This window comes from Columba livia, chromosome 5, assembly GCF_036013475.1.
Source record: "Columba livia isolate bColLiv1 breed racing homer chromosome 5, bColLiv1.pat.W.v2, whole genome shotgun sequence".
NCBI lineage: Eukaryota > Metazoa > Chordata > Aves > Columbiformes > Columbidae > Columba > Columba livia.
In genome coordinates, this window is record NC_088606.1 from 5,217,924 (window position 1) to 5,240,383 (window position 22,460).

The 22,460-nt window shown below is 49.4% G+C and overlaps 1 protein-coding gene across 2 annotated transcripts in view; it reads left to right on the forward strand.

The window, feature by feature from the left end:
* Positions 1-62: 62 nt before the first annotated feature.
* The window catches only part of TXNDC16 (thioredoxin domain containing 16), a 44,011-nt gene continuing 21,613 nt past the window's right edge, over positions 63-22,460 (forward strand). Inside the window, exons 1-13 of one of the 2 annotated variants that reach the window (XM_005506345.3) lie at positions 63-656; positions 5,044-5,247; positions 6,198-6,280; positions 7,934-8,007; positions 9,362-9,436; positions 9,772-9,893; positions 10,862-10,952; positions 12,653-12,809; positions 13,905-14,071; positions 15,720-15,780; positions 17,129-17,270; positions 18,497-18,643; positions 19,134-19,193. In XM_005506345.3, coding sequence (XP_005506402.2) covers positions 5,079-5,247; positions 6,198-6,280; positions 7,934-8,007; positions 9,362-9,436; positions 9,772-9,893; positions 10,862-10,952; positions 12,653-12,809; positions 13,905-14,071; positions 15,720-15,780; positions 17,129-17,270; positions 18,497-18,643; positions 19,134-19,193 — 1,348 coding nt within the window. In that variant the 5' untranslated portion in view covers positions 63-656; positions 5,044-5,078. Of the gene's footprint in view, positions 657-957; positions 1,153-5,043; positions 5,248-6,197; positions 6,281-7,933; positions 8,008-9,361; positions 9,437-9,771; positions 9,894-10,861; positions 10,953-12,652; positions 12,810-13,904; positions 14,072-15,719; positions 15,781-17,128; positions 17,271-18,496; positions 18,644-19,133; positions 19,194-22,460 lie in introns of those variants that run through there. The other variant, XM_065063187.1, reaches the window with a different exon arrangement.

Genomic DNA, 22,460 nt, shown 5'->3' on the forward strand with positions numbered 1-22,460 from the left:
GAGGGCGGGGCGGAGCGCGCGCGGCAGGGCAGGGGCTCGCGCCGCGGGGGGTGCGCGGGTGCGCGGTGCAAACGGGGTGCGGGGTGCCGGGGGGTGCGCAGTGCAAACGGGGTGCACGGGGCAGAGGGGTGCACGGGGCAGAGGGATGCAAGCATCTTGCAGGGGGGCACCAGGGAGTTCCGAGCAGCTGAGAGTCCCCGCAGCGGGGGGTGGCAGGGAGCCCCCCGCTTTGTGGGGTCGGCTCTAGCAGCGCTCTGGCTCCGGAAGCGGGTTTGGGGTTCCTGGAGGACGCGGGGAGATTTCCTAGAGGGGTGTCCTGGAGCTGTGCACTGAGCTACGGGCGGGTTGGGTCTCTGGTGTTGTCTCCTCTATACGAGCAGCGATCCCTATGGCTGAGGGGAAAGCTCAGGGGTCCTAACAGTCAGTGGAGAGACCCTCCCCACCAGGAGATCTCGGGTCTCAGAAATCCCACCACTGGGCTGGCACAGACCTCCCAGCTTTATTTTTGGCACCCGAGGCCGCCTCGCAGATTCTCCAGCCGTGCAGCCAGGCTCTCCAACCGCAGGGAACTGCTGAGGCCACGAGGAGACTTGGATGTGTGCCGCTGTCCTAGCAGCCGTGGTGGAGGGACAAGGACTTCAGCTCAGGACATCCAGGTAGGTGACATCCCTAAGCCATCTTGTAGGCCGTCATCACAGTGCCAGCTGTTTTCCAGGGATTTTTGGGGTGCCCAGGGACTAGCAGGAGTGGGTGATGCTGCAGGCTGTCAGCTGTGCGTGGGCATCAAAGCGCTTCTCTCCCCGTGTGGGTAGAGGGAAAGGCTGCAGAGTGTCCCTCCTGCAGCCCCGGTGACAAGCAAGACCCAGCTGGGCTACTGGGTGCCGGGAAGTGGGACCTGGAAGTGAAAATGAAAGTGAAACTGTCCGGGAACTCGCAGGAGATGGAGCAGCATGGGATCATCCCTGTAAAAAACCCAGCGAGGCAGAGCACACTGGGCACCAGGCTGGATGCGCTTCGACGTCGATGTGTTTTCCAGTTCTGATCATCCTTGAGAAGGGTCCCTGCGCTGGAAGATGCTGCTCCCGCAGCATTTCAGTGGCTGCTTTATAGGCACCCTCCAGGCCTGTATCTTGTGTTTTCACTGAAAATCAGGTACGTCTGGTGCCAGAGGCTGGGGGAGAGGCGGCGCCGCTGAGCGGAGCTTGTTATCATCCGACAAAGTGTGCCAGATATCTCGGGAGCTGCCCCAGCTCGGATTTGTGCCGTGGGCTGATTACGCAGCAATCTGCAACGTCCTTTAAACGCTGCTGGTTGAAAAGCATGCCCGCCTGTGCAAAGAAGCTCTGGCAGCACTCAGGCTTGAAAGAGCATTTGTGGATAAATGCGGGATAAATCCCTCTGCAGCGGGGCTCTGGTTTGTGGATGGGAGCGGTTGCACCGGTCTGCTGTGGATCCCGGCATCGCAGCCGGGGTGGGAGTCTTGTTGGGGCGTCCAGCACAGGTGGAAACATCTTCCCGCAGGGGCAGGGCCAAGGCCACAATGGGGGGGACATGGTTGTAGGGGCCTTGTGGCTGCAGGTTGCAACCCCTGCCTCCTGTGCAGGCTGCTGGGGAGGACCAGGCGGGAAGGGCTGGCAGGTATTTCAGTCCTACGATTACAGACCCATCCCAAAGTGGTGGAGAACAATCTTGACGCTGTCCCAGCTTCAAGCACTGGAGAACTGCGGCTTCTTGACCTTGTTTAAGTCAGGCGGGTCAAAAAACTTGCCTTTGGAATGTGTGAAAGGAGCTGGGTTGAGCTCCGTTCCAGCAAAACCGGGTAGTGATAATTAAACTGACTTGTCTGCTGATTAGGAGAAGGCTGGTGCTGACCACTTTTTCAAAGGTGACCAGGGAGGGGGAGCGTGTAGTGAAAAATACGTAAAATATTACAATATCTAGTAAGGAAGTGAGATTATTGCTGGGCAGCCTTAGGATTCTGTAAAATTAACACATAACCTCATGCAGAAAAAAAAAAAAGACTTAAATATTGCTTGACATAAGCAATATTTCAGCAGTTGTCAGCAGGATATGTCAGCAGTTGTCAGGCACATGACTTGGAGTTGTGGGGTCTTCTGAAGAACTAAAAACCCTCAGGACAGTGAAGTGACCACAGGGTGACAGTTTCTGGTAGTGGGTTGTCACCTGAGAGTCAGCATCATCCAGATGTGCTTGAGCGGGATCCCGGGGATGCTTTATTTTGCCCTGAAAAGTCAATTTATTGTATCTTCAGGGGAAGTTTGCAGACAGTGCACCTGTTGGGACAGTTTCCATCTGCAGTTGAGCTGGCTACGAGTGAGTTGGATGCGTTTGGGAAGGGTTTGTTGGTCAGGCAGTGACGTGCAGCTGGAGGGATTCACGTGGATCCACAGAGCAGGAGGCTGGAACAAAGAGTTTTTCAGGGAGGTTTTTTTTTTGATCCTCTAAAGAAAACCTCTGTGCATGGTCCAAAGTGCAAGAAGAGCTGTCAGCGTTATGCTTCCCCTTGCATTCTTTACCAGTGGTATGTTTTCCGCAGGCATATTTGGGCCGGGGATAATGCTTAAGCCTGTTTTGCTTGCTGCAGAGAAGGGGTTGAGTCAGCCCCACATGGATTTGGGGGCTGTGTGTGTCCTCTCTGCTGGCAAATTTGGGAGGGCAGCGCACTGGTTAACTGCTGCCGAAGGGACATGGAAGGCAAGTGAGCAGGGCTGCCAAAAAACGATACCAGCTGGGAGTGGGGTGAATGTTGTGCTGCAACAAAAGGCTTGATCTGGATTGATCATCACAGGAGAGGCTAAAGTCACTCAATTTAGGAGCATCCTCAATGTTCCTGTTTTGGAAGCATCTACCTAGGGAGCTAAACTTGCCACGAGCAGGGACATCTTCACCAGCTCAGGTTGCTCAGAGCCCCGTCCAGCCTGGCCTGGGATGTCTCCAGGGATGGTTCATCCACCACCGCTCTGGCCAATCTGGGCCAGGCTCTCACCACCCTCACGGAGATGAAATTCTCATATCTAATCTAAATTTACCCTCTTCCAGTTTAAACCCGTTATCCTTTGTCCTGTCACTACATGCCCTTGTAAAAAGTCCCAGAGATCGGGGCTGGGTAGAGGCTGGAGTTGCGTTTTAAACTGCTCCAGGTATAATGCCGTGAAGTCTTTGAGTCATCAGAGGTTGCTCCTCTTGCCTCCTGGATAACAAACTCTCCCATTTCACCCGGGCTGGTTCCCATGTGCCAGGCCTGAGTTTATTTTTCCATCTCGCTGTAACCAAGTTCATCATTTAATAAACATCACCCCCCTCAGCCCTGATTCCTGTCCCCTCTGTAATCCAGAGGAGCAGATGGAAGGGCAAAGGACCAGAGATGCCTGGCACTTCCCAAAGCTGGAAAGGAGAGAAATGGAGACTTTTGGATTGAAAATTTAAAAATAATGGCTTTCTCAGCTCTCTCCTTGTTCCTTTGTGCCACTCAAACACCAGACGTATGTGAGAGGGAACCTGTGAAGGTTGAGCCTGCCTGGCTGTCACTAAATCCCCTCTCAGAGCAAAGCTGGGGGACTTTGCCTGCATGTTTTCGAGCATTTGAATTTGTTTTCGTCACAGAGCAGTGATAGTAAAGCTGACAGGATCCAACAGGGTGCTGGAGGGAATGACAGTCCATGGACACAGGGGCATTTGTTCACAAAAACAGCTGTGGCTCATGATGTGAAGCAAACAGCTTCTGTGTGGCTCCAGTTCCAGCTTTGGATCTGTGTTGACCAGGGACCAGCCGTGCTCTGGCACGCTCAGGGCAAAGATTGATACCTGAAGATCAGGCTGTGAAGGAACCTGGTGGTAAACGGGAATGAAGTGTGAAGGTGTTTTCTCACCCTTTAACTGTTGTTCTCATGAAGATCTCCTGAGCCCTTTAATGTGAGGAAGAAGAGTCAAACAGCTGTGGAAGGGCAACCTGGGCAGGACTGAACCCTGGCAGCAGACTTAGACACTTGGTCTTTGCCCTGTTCTCCAAATCATCTCACAAGTTTCCTTGGCTTCTGTCCTCACCAGGTCCACATGGAGACCTGGCATGGAAGGGAGACCATTGGGACCTGAGGGAATGTCAGGAAGATGGGCCATGGGAGGTTTAGGTTGGACATTAGGAAAAGGTTCTTCACCCAGAGGGTGCTGGACACTGAACAGGCTCCCCAGGGAGGTGTCACGGCCCCAAGCCTGACAGTGTTCAAGAAGAGACTGGACAACACCCTCAGACACACGGTATGAACTGTGGGTTGTCCTGTGCAGGGACAGGAGTTGGAACCGATGATCCTTGTGGGTCCCTTCCAACTCAGGACATTCTATGATTCTACGACTGCCCTACAGCCTGCTGTGGGTCTTGGCTTTTGCTCCCCTGCCACCAACATCAGAATAACACAAGACTGGACGGAGGAAGGTGTGGCAAGCCGGAGGAGTTTGCACAAACCCCTCTGCCATTTGGTGTAGCTGAAACCTCAAACGATGGAGAGATGGGGCAGGCGCTGGGAGAGGGATCTGGAATCTCCCCACATCATTTGGCATGGTCCAAAGTGACCAGTGTGGCCCATCCCTTTGTGAACACCTCTTTCAGTGGCATATATTGTGTTGGTGGCATCCTCAAAGCTTTTTAACATGAATTGAGGCAGTTTGGGTGGTGGTGTTTTTTTTTTTGTATGAGACTGTCGCTGTTTTCTGCTTGTACATGTAATTTCTGTTTAAATCAAAATAAAATAAAAGATGGAAGAAAAATAACGCTAAATTGAAAGCACTGAGGGTCTGTGCACTTACAGATACCACTCAGAGGAACGGGAATAGCCTTTGCTGTCATCTTGACGGTTGTGTGAATCACCTGCTGGTCTAGTGACTAATTCATGATGTGCTCAAGATGTTTGTGTCACATCTGGAAATTACAGTCATGCTGCACTACCTGAACAGAAAATACTCATATATGAATGTGTATATGTATGTATGTGCTATACATATATATGTTTTTGTTTTTTTTTTTCTCAGTCATCACTCTCCCGTGCCTGTAGCCGATAAGAGCCATGTCAGCCCAGAAGGACAGCTGGGTTTCTTTGTTCTCTTTCCTGCTCTTCTGTGTTTCCTCCATCCCAACACGGGGAAGTGCAAGGCTGCTGCAGGAGCTGAGCCCCCAGGAGTATTTCAGTAGCTTACAAGCTGGCAGAGCATCCTTGGCTTATTTCAGCCGTAACGGTATGTATTTAATTAACAGTACGCACTTACATCAGCCTGGCTTTTCAGCAAAGGCTCATATGAGGGTATGTGTGGAAGTGGAACAATGAAGAGGCAGTTCTTGACATTTTTAAACCCAAAGTGATTTGGAAGAGCTGGTGAAGCTCAGCTGGTAAATCTGAGTTTGCACAGTCCCGAGTGCTGCTGACTGGCATCTCTTGGGGTGGGATCTTCCCTGGCTGTGTCCCCAGACATGCTTCTTCAAACCTCTTCATTCATTTTCTGGATTATTTTCTGGAGGTGGCCTTGGAAGAGAAACCCAGGCTCCTAAGGAGTTGTCCCCTCCAAGGGGCTGGGTTTCTCTTCCATTGTACCTTCCAGAAAAAGGGGGATCCCTTACAAGCAGGGGAACTGAGGGCTGTCCAGAATTACAAGATGATCCTTGGCTTTGCTCCTCTTGTTCTGCTTCTTTGTGACCCCAGATGTGTTCTCCAGAGACATCGGTGTGGGCTGAGGCACTGACACAGAGGGGCTGGGTGTGTTAGGAAGGAAGGAGGGGAGACTTCAGGCATTCATGTTGTTGCCTGTAATTAGTTTTTTTTCAGTAAATGCCTTACTCTTTGAGCAAGACCACATTGTATCAAGCACTGTCTCAGTGCATGGCAGGAGGATGCTCTTAACTCTGAGGACCTGCAGCCCAGTACAGCAGCACCCACCTGACAAAACCAATCCCAGTCCCTCTGCCTTCCCCAGCCAGCTCCCAGCACCTCCACCAGTAGCACACCACAGCTCCCTGTTTGCTCTGCTCAGGTCTGCTGGGATGTCCTGTGGACGTTGTCTCAGGGATGTTCTCATGGGGACTTCAGCATGTTACCACTCCAGAGCATGGACAGTGAGTACCTTCAGGTACTCTCCTTGGCTTCTTCCATAAGGGAAAGGGGTGGAAACCATCTCTTTATTTGTTGTTTTAGTTTCTCCTGGTGCCCAGCCCTTCTTGGAGCAGATTGAGAACTCAGTCGAGGCTCTTCAGGACTATGGTATTTCAGTGGTGAAGGTAAATGGGGGACGAGGAGTGGGACCGGCTATTTCTGCAGATTATTTCTGCAGGGTTTCCTGCAGGGTGACCAGAGCTTCTCTCAGCCCACCTTGGGGACTGACAGCAGTGGGATCCCATAAGAAGGGCCACAGAAATGATCCAAGGCTGGAACAGCTCTGCTGGGAGGACAGGCTGAGAGAGTTGGGGTGTTCAGCTGGAGAAGAGAAGCTCCAGGGAGACCTTATTGTGGTCTTTTTGTACTTAAAAGGGGCCAATAAGAACGATGGGGACAGACTTTTTAGCAGGGCCTGTTGCGATAGGACAAGGGGTGATGGTTTTAAACTAAAGGAGGGGAGATTTAGGCTGGACATGAGGAAGACATTTTTTGCAGTGAGGGTGGTGAGAGCCTGGCCCAGGTTGCCCAGAGAGGTGGTGGATGAACCATCCCTGGAGACATCCCAGGCCAGGCTGGACGGGGCTCTGAGCAACCTGATCTGGTGAAGATGTCCCTGCTCATGGCAGGGGTGGCACTGAGGGAGCTGGGAAGATCCCTTCCCACATAAACCATTCTATGATTCTACACTTCTAAGAAAACAGGTGTTGGCTGCGCAGGACATCCCATTTTATCCCTTCCCCTGGCCTTCCATCTGCTCTTGTGGGTTGTGTCACACCTTCTGCCCGTGGGACATGGGCAGGTTCCTGTATCCCAGAGTGGTCAATGCTGTGCCCATGTCTCCAAACACAGTGAGCGAAGCAGAGGTTTAGCCCCAGCCAGCAATCAAAACCATGACAGCCGCTCACTCACTCCCCCCACCCCACTCCCAAGTAGGGGAGAGAGTCAAAAGGGAAGGGACAAACTCATGGATTGAGATAAAAAACAGTTTAATAAAATAACTAAGTAACAGTAATGTACTTATACTGATAATATATTTAAATACATACCAAAAAAATAAGTGATACTCAGTGCAATTCCTCACGAGTTCTGTCCACACCGAGCAGTCAGTCGTGGGAAGAGAGTACCTTGGTCCTGAACAGCCCATCTGGGGAAAGAGAGAAAAGGCCAAAAGGGCAGAAAGGCCCCAAGACCCAGTGCAAAATGGCAGAACACCCAAACGTGGAACTAAAGGAACTCCTGGATGGAGTCTTAGTCAGAAACTGGGACTTGCCCAACCCCTGCACAGCTCCCTCTTGCTGCCTCAGCCTGCAAGGAATGATGGATGTGGTCGCTTCACTTCTTTTTAATTCAGTGCAATAAATATTTCCTATAAAGGGATTTTTTAGATGAAACTTTATGCTGATTTAGGTGAGGGAGTTACAAATTCAGGCAAGCATAACTAGAGGATGAGAAGTGCTTATAGATGTGTGTGTATGTATTTAATTTCCTCCAGGTACAGGCTGAGTTTATTAAGCAAGCAGCGATCTGTTGCTTTAAATGTTCTGGGCAGATCATAAGATCTCTTGATCCCATCTGACCTAATTCAAGGCAGGCCGAACTGGAGGCCTGAAGTACAAAATCCAGTCCCAAGCTCTGAACTCCGTTTTATTGTATTTTCTCTCCCAGCATGTTTGGAAAAGCTTTATTTACACTTTTGAATGGAAGAAAGCTGTAGTGCTGTATGTTTGTAGTCATTTGTGGAGCTGAATGTCTAATTCCATGTTTTCAATGTCTAGGTTAATTGTCCCAAAGAGGATGTTTCGAGATACTGTGGAAAAGAAAACACATTAAGGAAAGCCTATCTGTTCAGGTGAGGAAGATTTTCTGGGCACCACACTGGGATTGATTTCCAGTGTGAATGTTTGAAAGGAATGCTGTCAGTGATCAGAGATATCTGTGTAGGAAAAGAGGAGCCATGAGCACGTCAGTGACATATAGTTTAGTGAAAAGCACCCCCAAAAGGTCCAACACACATAAAATAGATGCTTTTTCCTCATTGCGAAACCTCCCATCCTGCCCCATGTTCCTCTTGAGCTGCAGAGGGTTGTGCTGCTGCATGAAACCACAAGAGAAATCCTCCGTCAGTGTTCTTCTGTCCGTTCCACCACCAGGGTTCCAAACTTGCAATCAGCCCACTTGGCTTTGGATCTTCTCCTAGAAAGAAACACTCTTGGGTCCTCTTCCCATTGGTGTGATGAATAGCATCCTGGTTTGTATCAGCACTGGTGTGGCCAGCAGGCCCAGGGCAGTGACCGTCCCCCTCGACTGGACACTGGTGAAGCCAAATCTCGAATCCTGGGGTCAGTTTTGGGCCCCTCAGGACCCTGAGGTGCTGGAGCGAGTTGAGAGGAGGGAATGGAGCTGGGGAAGGGGCTGGAGCACAAGTGTGATGGGAGCGGCTGAGTGACCTGGTGGGTTCAGCTGGAGAACAGGAGCTGAGGGGAGACCTTCTGATCTCTGAACTGCCTGAAAGGAGCTTGGAGCCAGGGGGGTCGGGCTCTGCTCCCCAGGAACAAGCGCCAGGACCAGAGGAAATGGCCTCAAGTTGCACCACTGGAAGTTTACATTGGATCTTGGGAACAAATTTCTTCCCAGAAAGGTCTGTCGGGCATTGGAACAGGCTGCCCAGGGCAGTGCCGGAGTCACCATCCCTGGAGGGGTTGAACAGGTTTGGAGATGAGGTTCTCAGGGCCATGGGTTAGTGATGGACTTGGTAGTGGTGGGTTGGACTTGATTATCTTAAAGATCTTTTCCAACCAAAGCAATTCTATGATACTATGATCTGCCTTGGATGAGAAGGTTTAGCTCTTGAATTATCCATGGGATGTTGGATGGAAGCTTCTCCATGTATCAGCTCTGTTCTCACTGACCTGTACATGACCCACAGAAACATTTCCTCTGGTGGTGAGGGTCTATAGGGTGATGTTGGTATATAGAGATCTTCTGTCAGTCTGTGCTAGTGAAATGGCAACGACAGAGGTGACTTGACCAAAACAGCATTGCCTGAACACCTATTCCTACAAAATTCCCAAATTTAGTCCTGGCATTTTCTTTCTATCCCTACCTGCCAGCAGATATCTGGAGGTATTAATCAGAGTGAAAATTGAGTACATGTAGTTAATTTTTCATAGTTTCTCTGCTGATACTCTTTTTTCCCTCTCCAGAGGTAATGTGCTGATCAGAGTGTTCCCCACCGATGCCTTGTTTGATGTGAACTCCATTGTCGCAAATGTTTTATTGTAAGTACAAACCAGATTAATCTCTGTGAAATCATTTACTTTCCATTTTCACTTCTTGATAGAAAGTTTTGCATAAATACAAACCTCACGTATTGCAGGGGCTGCTCCCAGCCAAGCAGAAGGCTCCTTCTCGCTTTGGTATGGTTTGACCCTGTTAAACCTGTGTCCTTGAGATGACTGACCAACGCACATCTGGACAGCTGCATTTGCCTGTGAATCTTCAATCTACCAGCAAGAAGCTGGAATTTTACCTTGTTTTTGCCATCACTGTTATGTGGCTGTAAATTTGCTCTTGAAAGAAAGCAGTTGCTAATGAGTTTCTTCTGACTCCTCAGCGCCTTGCTCTTTAATGAAGTTAAATACGTTGAAACATTGGCGGATCTTCAGAACATTGAAAATATGTTGAAAGGGAGGTCGAACATGGTCTTTGCCTATGTACCAGCTACAGGGACAGCAGGTATTAACACTGAGCTTTTCATCTTTGGTCTCCTCCCAGAGTTTTTCCTACCAAAGTGAAAGGGAACTGAGTCTCTGACCCAAAATCCTGCAAATGGAGGATCAAGGAAACCTGAAAGGGCCACCTAGACATAAGTTGTCCACCTCTTGCTATGTTTTCAAAGGGACCAGTTACACCAAAAAAGTTCTCCTGGGAGCACACAAACATTCAGAAATGTTGCAAACATTTGCTGGGAGTACACAAACAGGCAAACGTGGTGAAGGGGCTGGAGCACAAGTGCGATGGGAGCGGCTGAGGGACCTGGGGGGTTCAGCTGGAAAACAGGAGCCGAGGGGAGACCTTCTGATCTCTGCAACTACCTGAAAGGAGGTTGCAGCATGGGGAGTGTTGGTCTCTTATTCCAGGTAACAAGTGACAGGATGAGAGGAAATGGCCTCAAGTTGCACCAGGGGAGGTTGAGGTTGGATCCTGGGAACAATTTCTTCCTGGAAAGGGTTGTCAGGCATTGGAACAGGCTGCCCAGGGCAGTGCTGGAGTCACCATCCCTGGAGGGGTTTAAAAGATGCAGAAATGAGATTCTCAGGGACATGGATTAGTGCCAGGGGTGGGTTGATGGTTGGACTTGATGATCTTGAGGTTCTCTTCCAACCAAAATGACTATATGATTCAGAGAAGGACATGAGAGGCAAAGCAAGCCAGTGGTTGCTGTCTTAATAAATAAATAAACCCATTGGCATATCTCTGGTTATGCAGTGAAATGGGTTCATTTACACCATCTGTGTGTTACTGGGGTCAGCAACTGGTTTGAGCTTCAGTTACTCGGTTACCATCATAGTGTTTCTTCAGACAGCTGTGGCTTTTTATCAAGAGTTTCTGAAAGCCTGGGCATTGATATTTGCAACTGGGGAGGATGAAGAGTGAGAGCTGAAAGGAGCTGTGATGAGTTTCTCTTGCTTTTCTCTTTCCAGAGCACAGAGCTGTGATGGAGGCCGCTTTTGTCTATGGGACTGTCCACCAGTTTGTTCTGACAACTGAGGCGACGCTGTTGAAAGACACTGGGTATGTCTGAACACACCCAGATACCCACATAAACCAGGCAGAGCTGCTTCCTTGCACCATTTGCTCTATTTGTGGTTTCTCAGCTTCAGAGATCAAATCTGGGATGGTGTTAGGATATGATGCCAAGGGTGGACAATCAGATCTGTTTTGTTTTTCCAAAACCAGCTGCTGCTTGTCTTCCTGGACTTGGTCTAGCCATACTGTTTGTGACTGTTCATTGAGTGAGATTTTATAGAAGAACCTACTCTCTCCTTTCCATAGCTGACTGATCAAACCTCAGCCAGGCTGATGTGGCTGATGTTATAGTCTTAAAATGCTCAGGTTTGTGCTTTGATGATCAAGCCTGGCCAGCTGAGAAGGGTAAGAACTGCTGTAGTAGGTCGTAGCAAAGCACATCCAGCTCCATAGGTGTTTCCCAAAGGGTCTGAAGACGTGGATGTGTGTTGCCGTCAGCCTCCCATCTTCTGGCCCTCAGAGGTTTTGGGACTCTCAGAGGTGGGAACGGAACCTGTGTCATGGTGTTAACAGCCACCAGATTTTTAAAAACACATTATTAGTTTTCATCTGTGCAACTTCTGGCAGCGGTGAGTTCTGCAGTTCAGCTGCATGAGACTCTGCTCCCTGGAGTGTTTCATTTGGGACATGTCACCTAATGGCTTCACTGGAGCTGGTGCAGGAGGAGCTGCATTAGAAGGACAGGTCCTTCAATGCCGCTTGCTGCTGACGTGACCTACTGCAGTCCAGAAATGGAGAAAGGTGGGAATACCACATAGCATGTTGCGTCTTCAGCAAAGCATTTGTCCAACCATCTGCCTGCTTTCACAGATAACACCAGGGTAAACATCAAAGCAGCCTCTTCCCGAGATGCCATCATGTCCTCGCAGGGTTTTGATCGGGGATAGCATTTCGTGGTTGCCACTAGATGGCGCGATTGTCATTTGGACAGGAATTTGCTTCGTTCGCCTGAAAGAAGACACCAACAGACCTTAGCTGATTAAATGGTGGCAGCTTCACACAACATGAACAGCTTTCAGCCAACCAGCGCGTCAAGCTTTGGGGTCTTAATACTACACACTGCTCTTCCATAGGGAGATCCTACAGTCCTTTGTGAAGAAGGTGATCCCTATTTTAGAGGTGGGGAATGGATGTGTAAGAAAAGAGATGTGACCTCCCAAATCTGGCCTCCAGGCTAACACCAAAGATGGTATCAAGAGCAGGAACCACTAACCAGGGAACCGCCCAGGGAACTTGATCTCACTGCTTCCTTTGGTGCAGCCAAAAGCAATGCTGTTCAAAAGGTGCAATATTCCTTATACAGTCTGTAAGATGTCGTCAGTGAGGTAAAAGACATGAGCAAAGCTGTACTTCAGCTGTCCTCCTGCCAGGATCTCTGCTGGAGTGGTATGGCTGGTGCTACTGAGAAAAGCTCAATTTGTGCCCTTCTTAAACCAAATATTCTGGGACTCTTTTATACCTTGTGAACCAGGGTTTTCAGTAGATATTCAGCACAGTTTTGAAAGGTGCTTGAACAGAATTTTACCTGTCATCTCTTGGACATGTTTCACGAGCCTGCCAAACCCTGAAGTTGAGGATCATCTGCCCTGTAAAAGACGTCAACAAACATGGTCATTCTTTCAGGGTGTATTAAAACCCCACAGTGGATGCCTAGCTCAGCATGGGTTTTGTTTTCTCTCTCCCAGCAATGATGAGCCTGATGTGTTGTCTGCCCAGCTCTTGTTCTGCCACTGCCAGCAGGCCACAGACCTGGCACAGCCCTGCAGGAGGACAGCCATGGAGCAGCCGCTGACCTTGCTCAACATCCACAGGCACCTCAAGCTCATGGGGGCTCCTCTGGTGGTAGGTCTGGGGAAGAGGAGCCACCAGGGCTGGTGGGCGTGAGGGCAGCTGGGGTGGGTGTGAGGATGAGGGAGGTGTGAGCTGAGGGTGAGAATCTGCCCCTTCTCCATGAAGGTCGTGACAAAGCTCCCAGGTTGGGTCCAAGCAAGGACCAGGCATGGAGCTGGGTGGGAGCGACACTCCATTGCACTGCTCAGCTTGCTTAGAGCTTTCTAGGGAGAGCCTGGCACCAGTGTGTGCTCCTCCAGTTGTCTGTGAGCACCATGAGTGGGGATGGGGTGGAGGTGCCCCTTGGACTTCACTGGGACATCTGGAATGGAACAGTATAGAATAGAATGGAATGGTTTGGTTGGAAGGGACCTACAATGATCATCTGGTCCAACTGCTTGACCATTTCAGAGCTGACCACAAGTTAAAGCAAATTATTAAGGGCATTGTCCAAATGTCTGTTAAGCACTGGCAGACTTGAGGCATCGACCACCTCTCCCACTGATGACGTCTGCCCACGTGAAAGGGTGGATAGGTGAGCCAGGAAGTGATGGGGCTCTGAGCAACCTGCTCTAGTTGAAGATGTCCTTGCTTATTGCAGGGGAATTGGACTAGATGACCTTGAAAGGTCCCTTCCAACCCAAACTATTCTATCATTCCTTCTGTGCCATCCTTCTGGGTGAGGCCCATGGCAGGAAGGAACCTCATTAAGCAGCTCCTTGCTGTCATGAAGCAGCATGTCCAAGGCAGGAAGGGAGCTCTTGCATGTTGGGGCTGGGGTTTTCAAACTGCTTTGGGAATTGGATTCCAGGTAAATAAAAATTAATGGGGTTTTGACATCTGGAGTTGCTAAGTCACCAAAAACACACATAATAAAGCTCAGGTTTTTAGCAGGGAAGGTCATGACAGGTTGGAACAGTTTAATCAGGGTTGTGTGGGTTCTGCTTTGATGGATGTTTTAGAATTGGGGTTGGAGGTTTTTTTCTTGAGGGTGTCGTTATTTCTGTGGCTGGGGAACGCGTGGTGGCTTGGGCTGTGCAAGAGAAGAGCTCAGGTACCTTCAACTGTGTGGAGATATGCTTCAGTATAACCATGTCTTTTCTCCAGACAGAGGTTGCTGAGGATCCAGAGAAGGTTTCCACCGTTCACTTGCAGCTTGGGCTACCACTTGTGTTCATCCTCAGCCAGAAAGAGACCTATGAGGCTGACAGGAGAACAGCAGAGTTTGTGGCCTGGCAGCTCTTGGGGAAAGCAGGAGTTGCCCTTTTGTCCAGGTATTTGCTCTCAGGTGTTTTGGGGGTTCTCCTTGGTTTTTGCGATATCTCTAAGCTTGGTTACCCCACCGCCAGGACAATAATCAGTGGGCTTATTCACATTTGTATGAGAAGCAGTAAAACTAGGTTATATCCTGTGAGAGGATGACACATTTAAGGACTCGTCTAGAATCAGATTAGGTTGGTTTCAGACTGGCTGAAGGTGTAGAAATGCTTGAGTCTCTTACTGACTTAGAAGTGGAAAACAGTCAGTCTAAGAGAGATTTTTGGAAAAGAAACAGCACAGATGGAAGGTTTTGTGTTTAGCCCTCGATTTAAGAGCAGAAGGAGATCCAGTAAAGAAGGTGGACTGTGGGTGCTGGGACTTGGCAGGGTTCTCTGCTCAGTTAGTAGTGCCTCCTCAGTCAACAAGGGCTCTCTGGGTTAGACCAGCATGCTTGATCCCCAGGACAGGAGACACGCTTGTGGGTGGCCATGGGGCAGCTGTGCGGTGGAGATCTGTTGGCTTCCTCTGCAGCTGACCACTGGTCCCTTGTGTCTACTCCATGGGCTCTGGAGCAGCCTGTGTACACCAGACTGGCTTGTGTTTGCAAATGCTTCCATGGTGTCTGGCTGAAGGAGGTGTGCAGCCCCTGGGGACATGGTTACCTGGCCTTTGGGAGTGTCTGCTGGAAGATGTGAAAATAGGAGGAGGTGGAGGAAGGATGAGTTTGGGCTGTCTTCTTCCAGCTTTCTGCTGTCATGGTGCCTCCCTGTATGGAAACACTTTATCACTGTGTTTGCCCATGAGCTGAAGTCCATCAGCAGATCAGCTGTACTGGGATGTGGCTACCAGCTCATGGGCAAAGACCCAGATCACAGAAAGGGCATCCAAATCTCTTGCAAAATAAATATACAATCATAGAATCATTTTGATTGGAAAAGACCTTTAAGATCATCAAGACCCACCATTAACCCAACACTGCCAAGGCCAACTCTAACCCATGTCCCTAAGAACCTCATCTCTATGTCTGTTCAACCCTTCAGGGATGGTGACTCCACCACTGCCCTGGGCAACCTGTTCCAATGCCCAACAGCCCTTTCCAGGAAGAAATTGTTCCCCAGATCCAATCTGAACTTCCCCTGGCACAACTTGAAGCCATTTCCTCTTGTCCTATCACTTGTTTCTTGGGATAAGAGACCAACCCCCTCCATGCTCCAAGTTCCTTTCAGGCAGTTCAGAGATCAGAAGGTCTCCCCTCAACTCCTGTTCTCCAGCTGAACCCCCCAGGTCCCTCAGCTGCTCCCATCAGACTTGTGCTCCAGCCCCTTCCCCAGCTCTGTTCCCTTCTTTGAACTTGCTCCAGCACCTCAAGGCCTTTCTTGGCATGTGGGGTCCAAAACTGACCTCGGGATTTGAGGTTTGACCTGACCGGTCTTCCTCAAGCCTGTAACGTTATACAGCACACGTGGTGTCAGCCCCACCAGAAGGTCTCTTGGAGCGTATTTCTCCACCACTGATGCTGATTCTGGGTTCCTGTGGGTTCTCTGGGGCACTGAAGCACAACTCCATGAGGACATGGTGCTGCTGGGAGAGGTGGGCTTGTCAGCCAGGCACGCTGAATGAACACACGTCACACCATCTAATGTTCACTTTGTGTTTTGGAAGGGACCTCGTAGATTCGAACGTTCTGCTCCGGTCAAACGTTGCTCTCAAGACACCAGATGAGGTTAGACACTGGATTTCTTTATTGTACAAGTCTTATTTCCCTATCTGGGAGTGTTGCTCTTGAGAGGTGTTGGCGTGTTGCTCACCTCTGTTGTTACTTGACAGCCTTCCCAGAAGCGCATGGAGAATGTCTTTCCCAAGATGCCCACATGTATTTGGAACTGCCTGAGTTTGGTGCTGCAGAGCAACTGTGCCTGCTTACAGGAGACAAAGTGTTTATCTTGGGTTCAAAATGTAGAGTGACACCTCCATTATATCTTAAGGCAACGCAAGGTTGCAGACTACTGAAGGTAGGAGCTCAAGTGCAAATTCCCCAGAGATCTGGACTTCTAAAGGCCATTGGCCCCTTAGGAAAGGCATTGAAAAGATGGGAGAGGAAATGAGGCTGAAACTAAGAGCAAACAACCAAAGGTCTGTGCTGAACTGATGTAAGCGAATGCCTTTGGCAGCGATCTGGGAAAAGGGCAGGGTGTGAGTTAAATGAGGTTGATCAAGATGAGCTCAACCCTGGAGGGACCTGACCCAGCTTGTGAGGCAAGATGGAATTTGGTGCCGACAAATGCCAGGGAGCACATGTTGCCCCAGATTACCTGCACTGTCACATTTGCAGAGATACAGGATCAGACCTGAAACTGGGTGTCCACTGAGGGCTTCCCTTGCCCTGGTGAGAGATGTGTGTGTTGTGTTTCTCCTCTTAGAGCCAATGGGAGGTAGCAGCAGTTTGTCATTCCTCTCAGTTCATTATCAAATTCATTTTCTCCGAAATGCCTTTCACTGAGACAGTGCCAGAACTTGTTTTAAGCCGACAAGGTCTCGTTTCTGAGAAATACATTTTTTGCTCTTTTCTGTCCATGGGTTGGCAGCCCATGTACGCTTGGGACCACTTCTCCTGGGTTGAGCTCCATGAGATACAGGATTTTTTGTGCCAGTTTCCCAGACTGCGATAGGCTGCTCTGACCCAGGCTCCCCCCTCTAGACTGGGGACAGCCAAGAGGACCCTGTACCTCCTCATTCTCTTTCACTGTTTGGCCACTGGGCTTTATCTTGCAATGATGGATCTATATGAAGATACTGGGAGGTGGAGTGGGTGTTCACCTTCACCCCAGGATCCCACATAGCCACAATTTCTTCCTGGCAAGAAAAAGTCAACCTGCAGTGAGAAAAACTTAAGCCCAGGTGAAATGGGGTCAAAGAAACATGCCCCAGAAGCTCCCCTGTTTAGCAGCTTTGAAATATGCCCAAAAATAAGGAATTGGGTGATGGTTCCCCATCAGTCTTGAGTTTGGTTTGCAGACAGAATAGGCAGAGGGTGATGTTTTGCTCTCACTGATTCATTCTGTTTTCTTTAGGGAGTGCCAATCAAATACCTGGTCTTGGAAGACACTGATGAAGTTATTACCCTGGTGGAAGACAAGAGCAAGGTCAAACAAATCCAAGAGGATGAGGAGGAGGACGAGGAGGATGAGGATGAAAAAGAGAATAACAATCAAGGTGCACAACTGAACAGGGAAAAGCTGATTGTCATCTGATAGGACATGCAATCAGCATCTGCTAGAGGCAGCAAGCATTTGTTAAAACATCAGAGAACACTTTTGCAAATCCCAGGCAAACCATCACAGTCACATCACACCATACAAAGTGGCTCTTGTATTCTCTGCAGAACACTGGGCGTTGGTGACAGGCGTAATTTTTAGGGGAAACATGAGGAAAGAAAATCAGCAGTTGTTAGAGGAACAGTTGCAGAAGTGCTGCATGAGGCAGAGGGATGATTATGCTGAGTGAATCCAGCTTCAGAGGCGTGAGGGTTTAAAGTGCACCCAATGCTGGCTCCTCTTTAAGCGTCAGATGAAGCGTCTCAGAATTATCAGTCCCTTTGGAAAGGTTTGAGATGTGTTTGTCTAAGAGCTGTTCCAGACTTGCCTTCCCCAGGGAGAAAACACTGGCCTTTGCAATGTTTCCTTGAAAATACATTTGTTTTCCAAACAAAATTGGTTTTGTTTTCCCAAGAAAAGTGATGCAAGATCCTAGAGGAGCCAACATGCTTAAAGAATAAGGTTCAAATCAGAGGGTACAACCGGTGTGAGATGTGGTAAGTGGATAGGATGGGATAACCTCTGCTGTGAGAACAGGCTGAGCGCATTGAGGTGTTAAGCCTGGAGAAGAGGAGCTCTGGGGAGACCTTATTACAGCCTTTCTGTACTTAAAAGGGGCTGATAAGAAAGATGGGGACAGACTTTTTAGCAGGGCCTGTTGCGACAGGACAAGGGGTGATGGTTTTTAACTAAAGGAGGGAAATTCAGGCCAGACATGAGGAAGACATTTTTTGTAGTGAGGGTGGTGAGGCACTGGGACAGGTTGCCCAGAGAGGTGGTGGATGGACCATCCCTGGAGACATCCCAGACCAGGCTGGACGGGGCTCTGAGCAACCTGAGCTGGCGAAAATGTCCCTGCTCATGGATGAGCTGGATGAGCTTTGAAGGTCCCTTCAACCCAAACCATTCTGTGATTCTGAGTGTGTTTTGATGAGTTTGTGTGTGTGTCTGTGCCTGTGGTTTCACTCCTCCATATCAGGCAATTATCCACTGCTTACAGTCACCACCTCTCTGCTGGGGGGTGCTGCCTCACTAAAACATGCCGATGTGCTGGAACTAGGGGCTGCAGATCCCTCTGTCCTGTGCACATACCCATACTCATGCTCAGCTGTGGGTCCCTTGCAGATATTCAAGATGATCAAGTGGTGGAAGCAGTTTCCAGGGACAAGAAGCGAGAGCTGCCCCTGGAGCAGATCCTTGCTCTAACGGAAGAGACTTTCCACTCTGCCCTCTTGGAGACTGCCCGCACGGTGGTGATGTTTTATGCCAGCTGTGAGTATGAAATGTGGCCTGGCGGTCCCTTCTCTAAGCTTGCGCTGCTCACCATGCTTTCTGTAATATGGTGATCCTGTAGACAAGTTTTAACTATAAATAAACGCTGTTTCCTGCCCCATGTGCCTCCACCCAATGTTAGCAATCAGATTAAATCAGCCTTTCTCATTGAGTGATGCAGTGTGAAGACAATATCTTTCAGTACAGAAGAAATCAGTGTGCATAGGTTTTTAACCTTCATTTTACAGGTACCGAATGTAGAACAAGAGGGGAAATGGTGGTAGCATGGGCTCATGTGTTAGCCTAGACAACCCGGTTGCTGTCTGCTGCACAGAAGCATAAAGTCCAATTTTCTGTATTTTTTTTAGGTCTTTCAGAGCTGGAAGCAGCTCAGTGTGCAGAGAATCATAACGTGACTTTGTCAGAGAGCAAGGTGGGTCTGGTCTGTCACCTCTGTGTCCCTCAGGGCTGTGTCTCTCCTGTGTTTCAGGGGAAGCAGTGTCCCTGGCAGTGCTGCGGTCTTACGCCGAGGTGGCTGATCACCTGAAAGGTAAGGAGCCACAGGTCTGAATGCTTGACACCTGGCATGCACCTGCCCTGGCAGCAGGAACCAGAAGGCTGAGTATATTGGTGGTACCTCACTGCCTCACCCAGAATATCCTAGTTTTGATTTCCCAAACTCTTAAGGAAGGCACACCCGCATCAGGTTGCTTGTGAAGAGTCCTTTGGTTCTTATTTGGGGATTTTTGCAGTCCATTTGTGCCTCTATAAGGTCACGGGACTGGGAATGCGGCCTGCTGCCATCGCCTCGTGTTGTTGGTGTAAATTGGTACACACCAGCTGCCCAAATTGCCGTGCAGCTGAGGTGGTGATGCTGGTGGGCACTATGACAGTGTGGTGGATAATGGTGATGGTGGTGGTGATGTTGGTGGGCACAGTGACAGAGTGATGGATGATAGGGATGATGATGGTCAAACTGGTGGGCACGGTGACTGTGTGATGTATGATGGTGATGATGATGGGCACAGCAACAGCGTGATGGATGATTGTGGTGGTGGTGATGGTGATGTTGGTGGGCACAGCGACAGCGCGATGGATGATGGTGGTGGCGGTGATGATGATGTTGGTGGGCACAGTGTCTGCGTGATGGGTGATGGTGATGATGATGGTGGTAGAGCAAAGGGAGGCCCAGGGCAGAGCACCAGCAGCAGTGGGTGACACAGGGTGGGCTTTGAACCAGGGGGGTGGGCAAACAGCAGGCACTGTAGGGTGCATCACAGGAACAGGGTGCTGTTTGTGTCCCTGAGTGCTAGGTCCTGCACAGGGCAAGGAGATTCACTACACACTGAACAGCAAATCAAAGTGCTGGGTAGCACATCGGATCTCCTGTCCTTGAAAGTACTCATTCTGGAAAGGAGCAGAAATTGGCTCTGGCTTTGGTGGGAAGTGTGATGGACAGGTGTGGGCAGGCCCAGATCCACCAGAACAGCATGGTGTGTCAGAGAAAGAATTTACAGTGACTGCGCCTTCAGGACCTGGAGACTGGCTTAATTACATGGGCAGTCTCACAGGCAGCCACAGAAATCCCGCTTTAGCAGGTGGGTTGGACTGGATGATCTGCAGAGGTCCCTTCCAACCCCAACCATTCTGTGACCCTGTGATACAGAGCCTGCAGAGGACCCAGCCAGCTTTCTGGGAAGAAGATACAGTGGGAGTTTCTTATGAGAAACCCTCCTGGGAACGCTGCGGACTGTGCTGTGGTTTGGATGAAAGTGGTTTTGCATTCATAGTTTGCATGAAGCAGAGTCACCAGCAGCTTTGATCTGGACTGAAATCCTGGGAATAAACAGGAAAGCTCAGGGAGGGTTGTTGTTAGAGACATTATGGTTGTTGATGGCTTGGAGTTTGTTTTAGACTCCCTGGCAGTCTGAGGAGCAACCTGGGAGGGTCAGTGGATGAAACCCTGCCTCTTCCTGAGCTTCACCATGTGTTTTTTGAATCATCTGTACACAATCTCGGTATATGGAAGTAGCCACAGGCAGATTCTCAACAGAGATTAGGAACTGATTGGGGTCAGAGCCTTTTCTCTGTGATCAGTGATGTCCCACCAAAGACTCCCAGGCCAGATGTGACCTGTGGAATGACTCCAGTCTGCTTTCCCTGCTGTGGCCTTAGAAAGGACGGGGAACGGCTGTGTTAGTGGATTTGGAGATGTGGAGATCCTTTGCCTCTGCTGCTGAGGGAGCCTCAGTCCCGGGCAGAGCTACCAGAGGAGCTGGAAGACCTAAAATCATAGAATCATTTTAGTTGGAAGAGACCCCCCAAGATCATTGAGTCCAACCATTAACCCAACCCTGGCACTAACCCATGTCCCTAAGAACCTCATTTCCATGTCTTTTAAACCCCTCCAGGGATGGTGACTCCACCACTGCCCTGGGCAACCTGTTCCAATGCCCAACAGCCCTTTCTGGGAAGAAGTTCTTCCCAATATCCAATCTGAACCTCCCCTGGTGCAACTTGAGGCCATTTCCTCTCATCCTAGGAGGGTCCTCAGTTATGGGAGAAGGAAGATACACCAGAGCAAGGGACAGAAATCTGGATCAAGAAGAAGAGCTTGAGTTGTGCAGGACTGAAAATAAAACATGGTGATGTTTTTGGGGCACTCCCTCAGATCCCCCAGCAATGCTGGTATTCCTGTCTGCTCTTTGGGGTGGAGCTTTCTTCCTAAGGTCTGAGAAGCCCAGACAAGCTGTCTAAGCCATGAATCATCTGCTTTAGAAAGCACATTTTGGTTGCAGAACCGGGTCCCACTTTTATTGCCCGTTCTCTGTGCAAAATGGCCCTGAGAATAGGCCACGTGAGATCAAATGCAAAGGAATGAAGGAGGCTGGAGGCTGGAATGACCCTGTGAATCACCCTGTAACAGATGTTCAGCAGATCATCACAAAATTAAGTTTATAGCCCCCCAAGTGTTTTTCCATTGTTGAGAGGTCAAATCTATCAAGACATCAGGAGAAGCATTTCTGTCTTGCTGAACGGGCCTTTTTTGCAAAGAAGAGAGGAAACCAATATCTAAGAAGAGCAATATACTGTGCTGCAAACCAGTTCTACTTCCCTCTTGTTTTCTTCCGGAGTCTTCTAGACCAATGAGTTCCAAAGACAGGGGTCTGAAATTGTAATTCAAAGGCATGAAAATCACCTGTGTGATTTAGAAATGTATATTCATGGAACCTAAATCTGAAGTGAGGATTTAGGAGTCCATTGTGTGATGCTGTCCGGGTATCATTTCCCATTCCGCATTGGATTCCTCCCCTTGAAGTGCAGCACTTCACACATAACTTACTTCTCTTTCATCTTATAGCCTTTGGATCAGCTCTTCAAGCGAACTGTTTCTAATGCCAGTCCTGCCCTTTGAAGAATTAGATGTTTAAGAGATTATTGATTTTTCACCTTCACCTGTAACCTTGGTGATTTGTCTTGTCCTAGTTTTATAAGACCCCTAGGACAGAGGTTCTCGCTGTTGCCAGTTTTGGTAGCAGCTAAAATCACAGAACAGAAGGTTCTTGTGTTCCTCTTTTACGTTTTTTCCCATCCAGCAGCTCGACAGTGACCACAGGGCTGAACAGCTTGTTGCTGAGTTACTCAACTCCTGAAACTGCTGCTTGTTCAGTAATTGATAATGTGGTGCAGATTAGGGTGGGAGAGTGATCGTCCTGGACAAAGCGTTCCTCAGGCCAACTGGGGCTCCTTTGGAAATCATGGTCACTTTTGGTATGTAAGCCCTCAAGGTAGTATCCAAATACTAAAACTCATATTT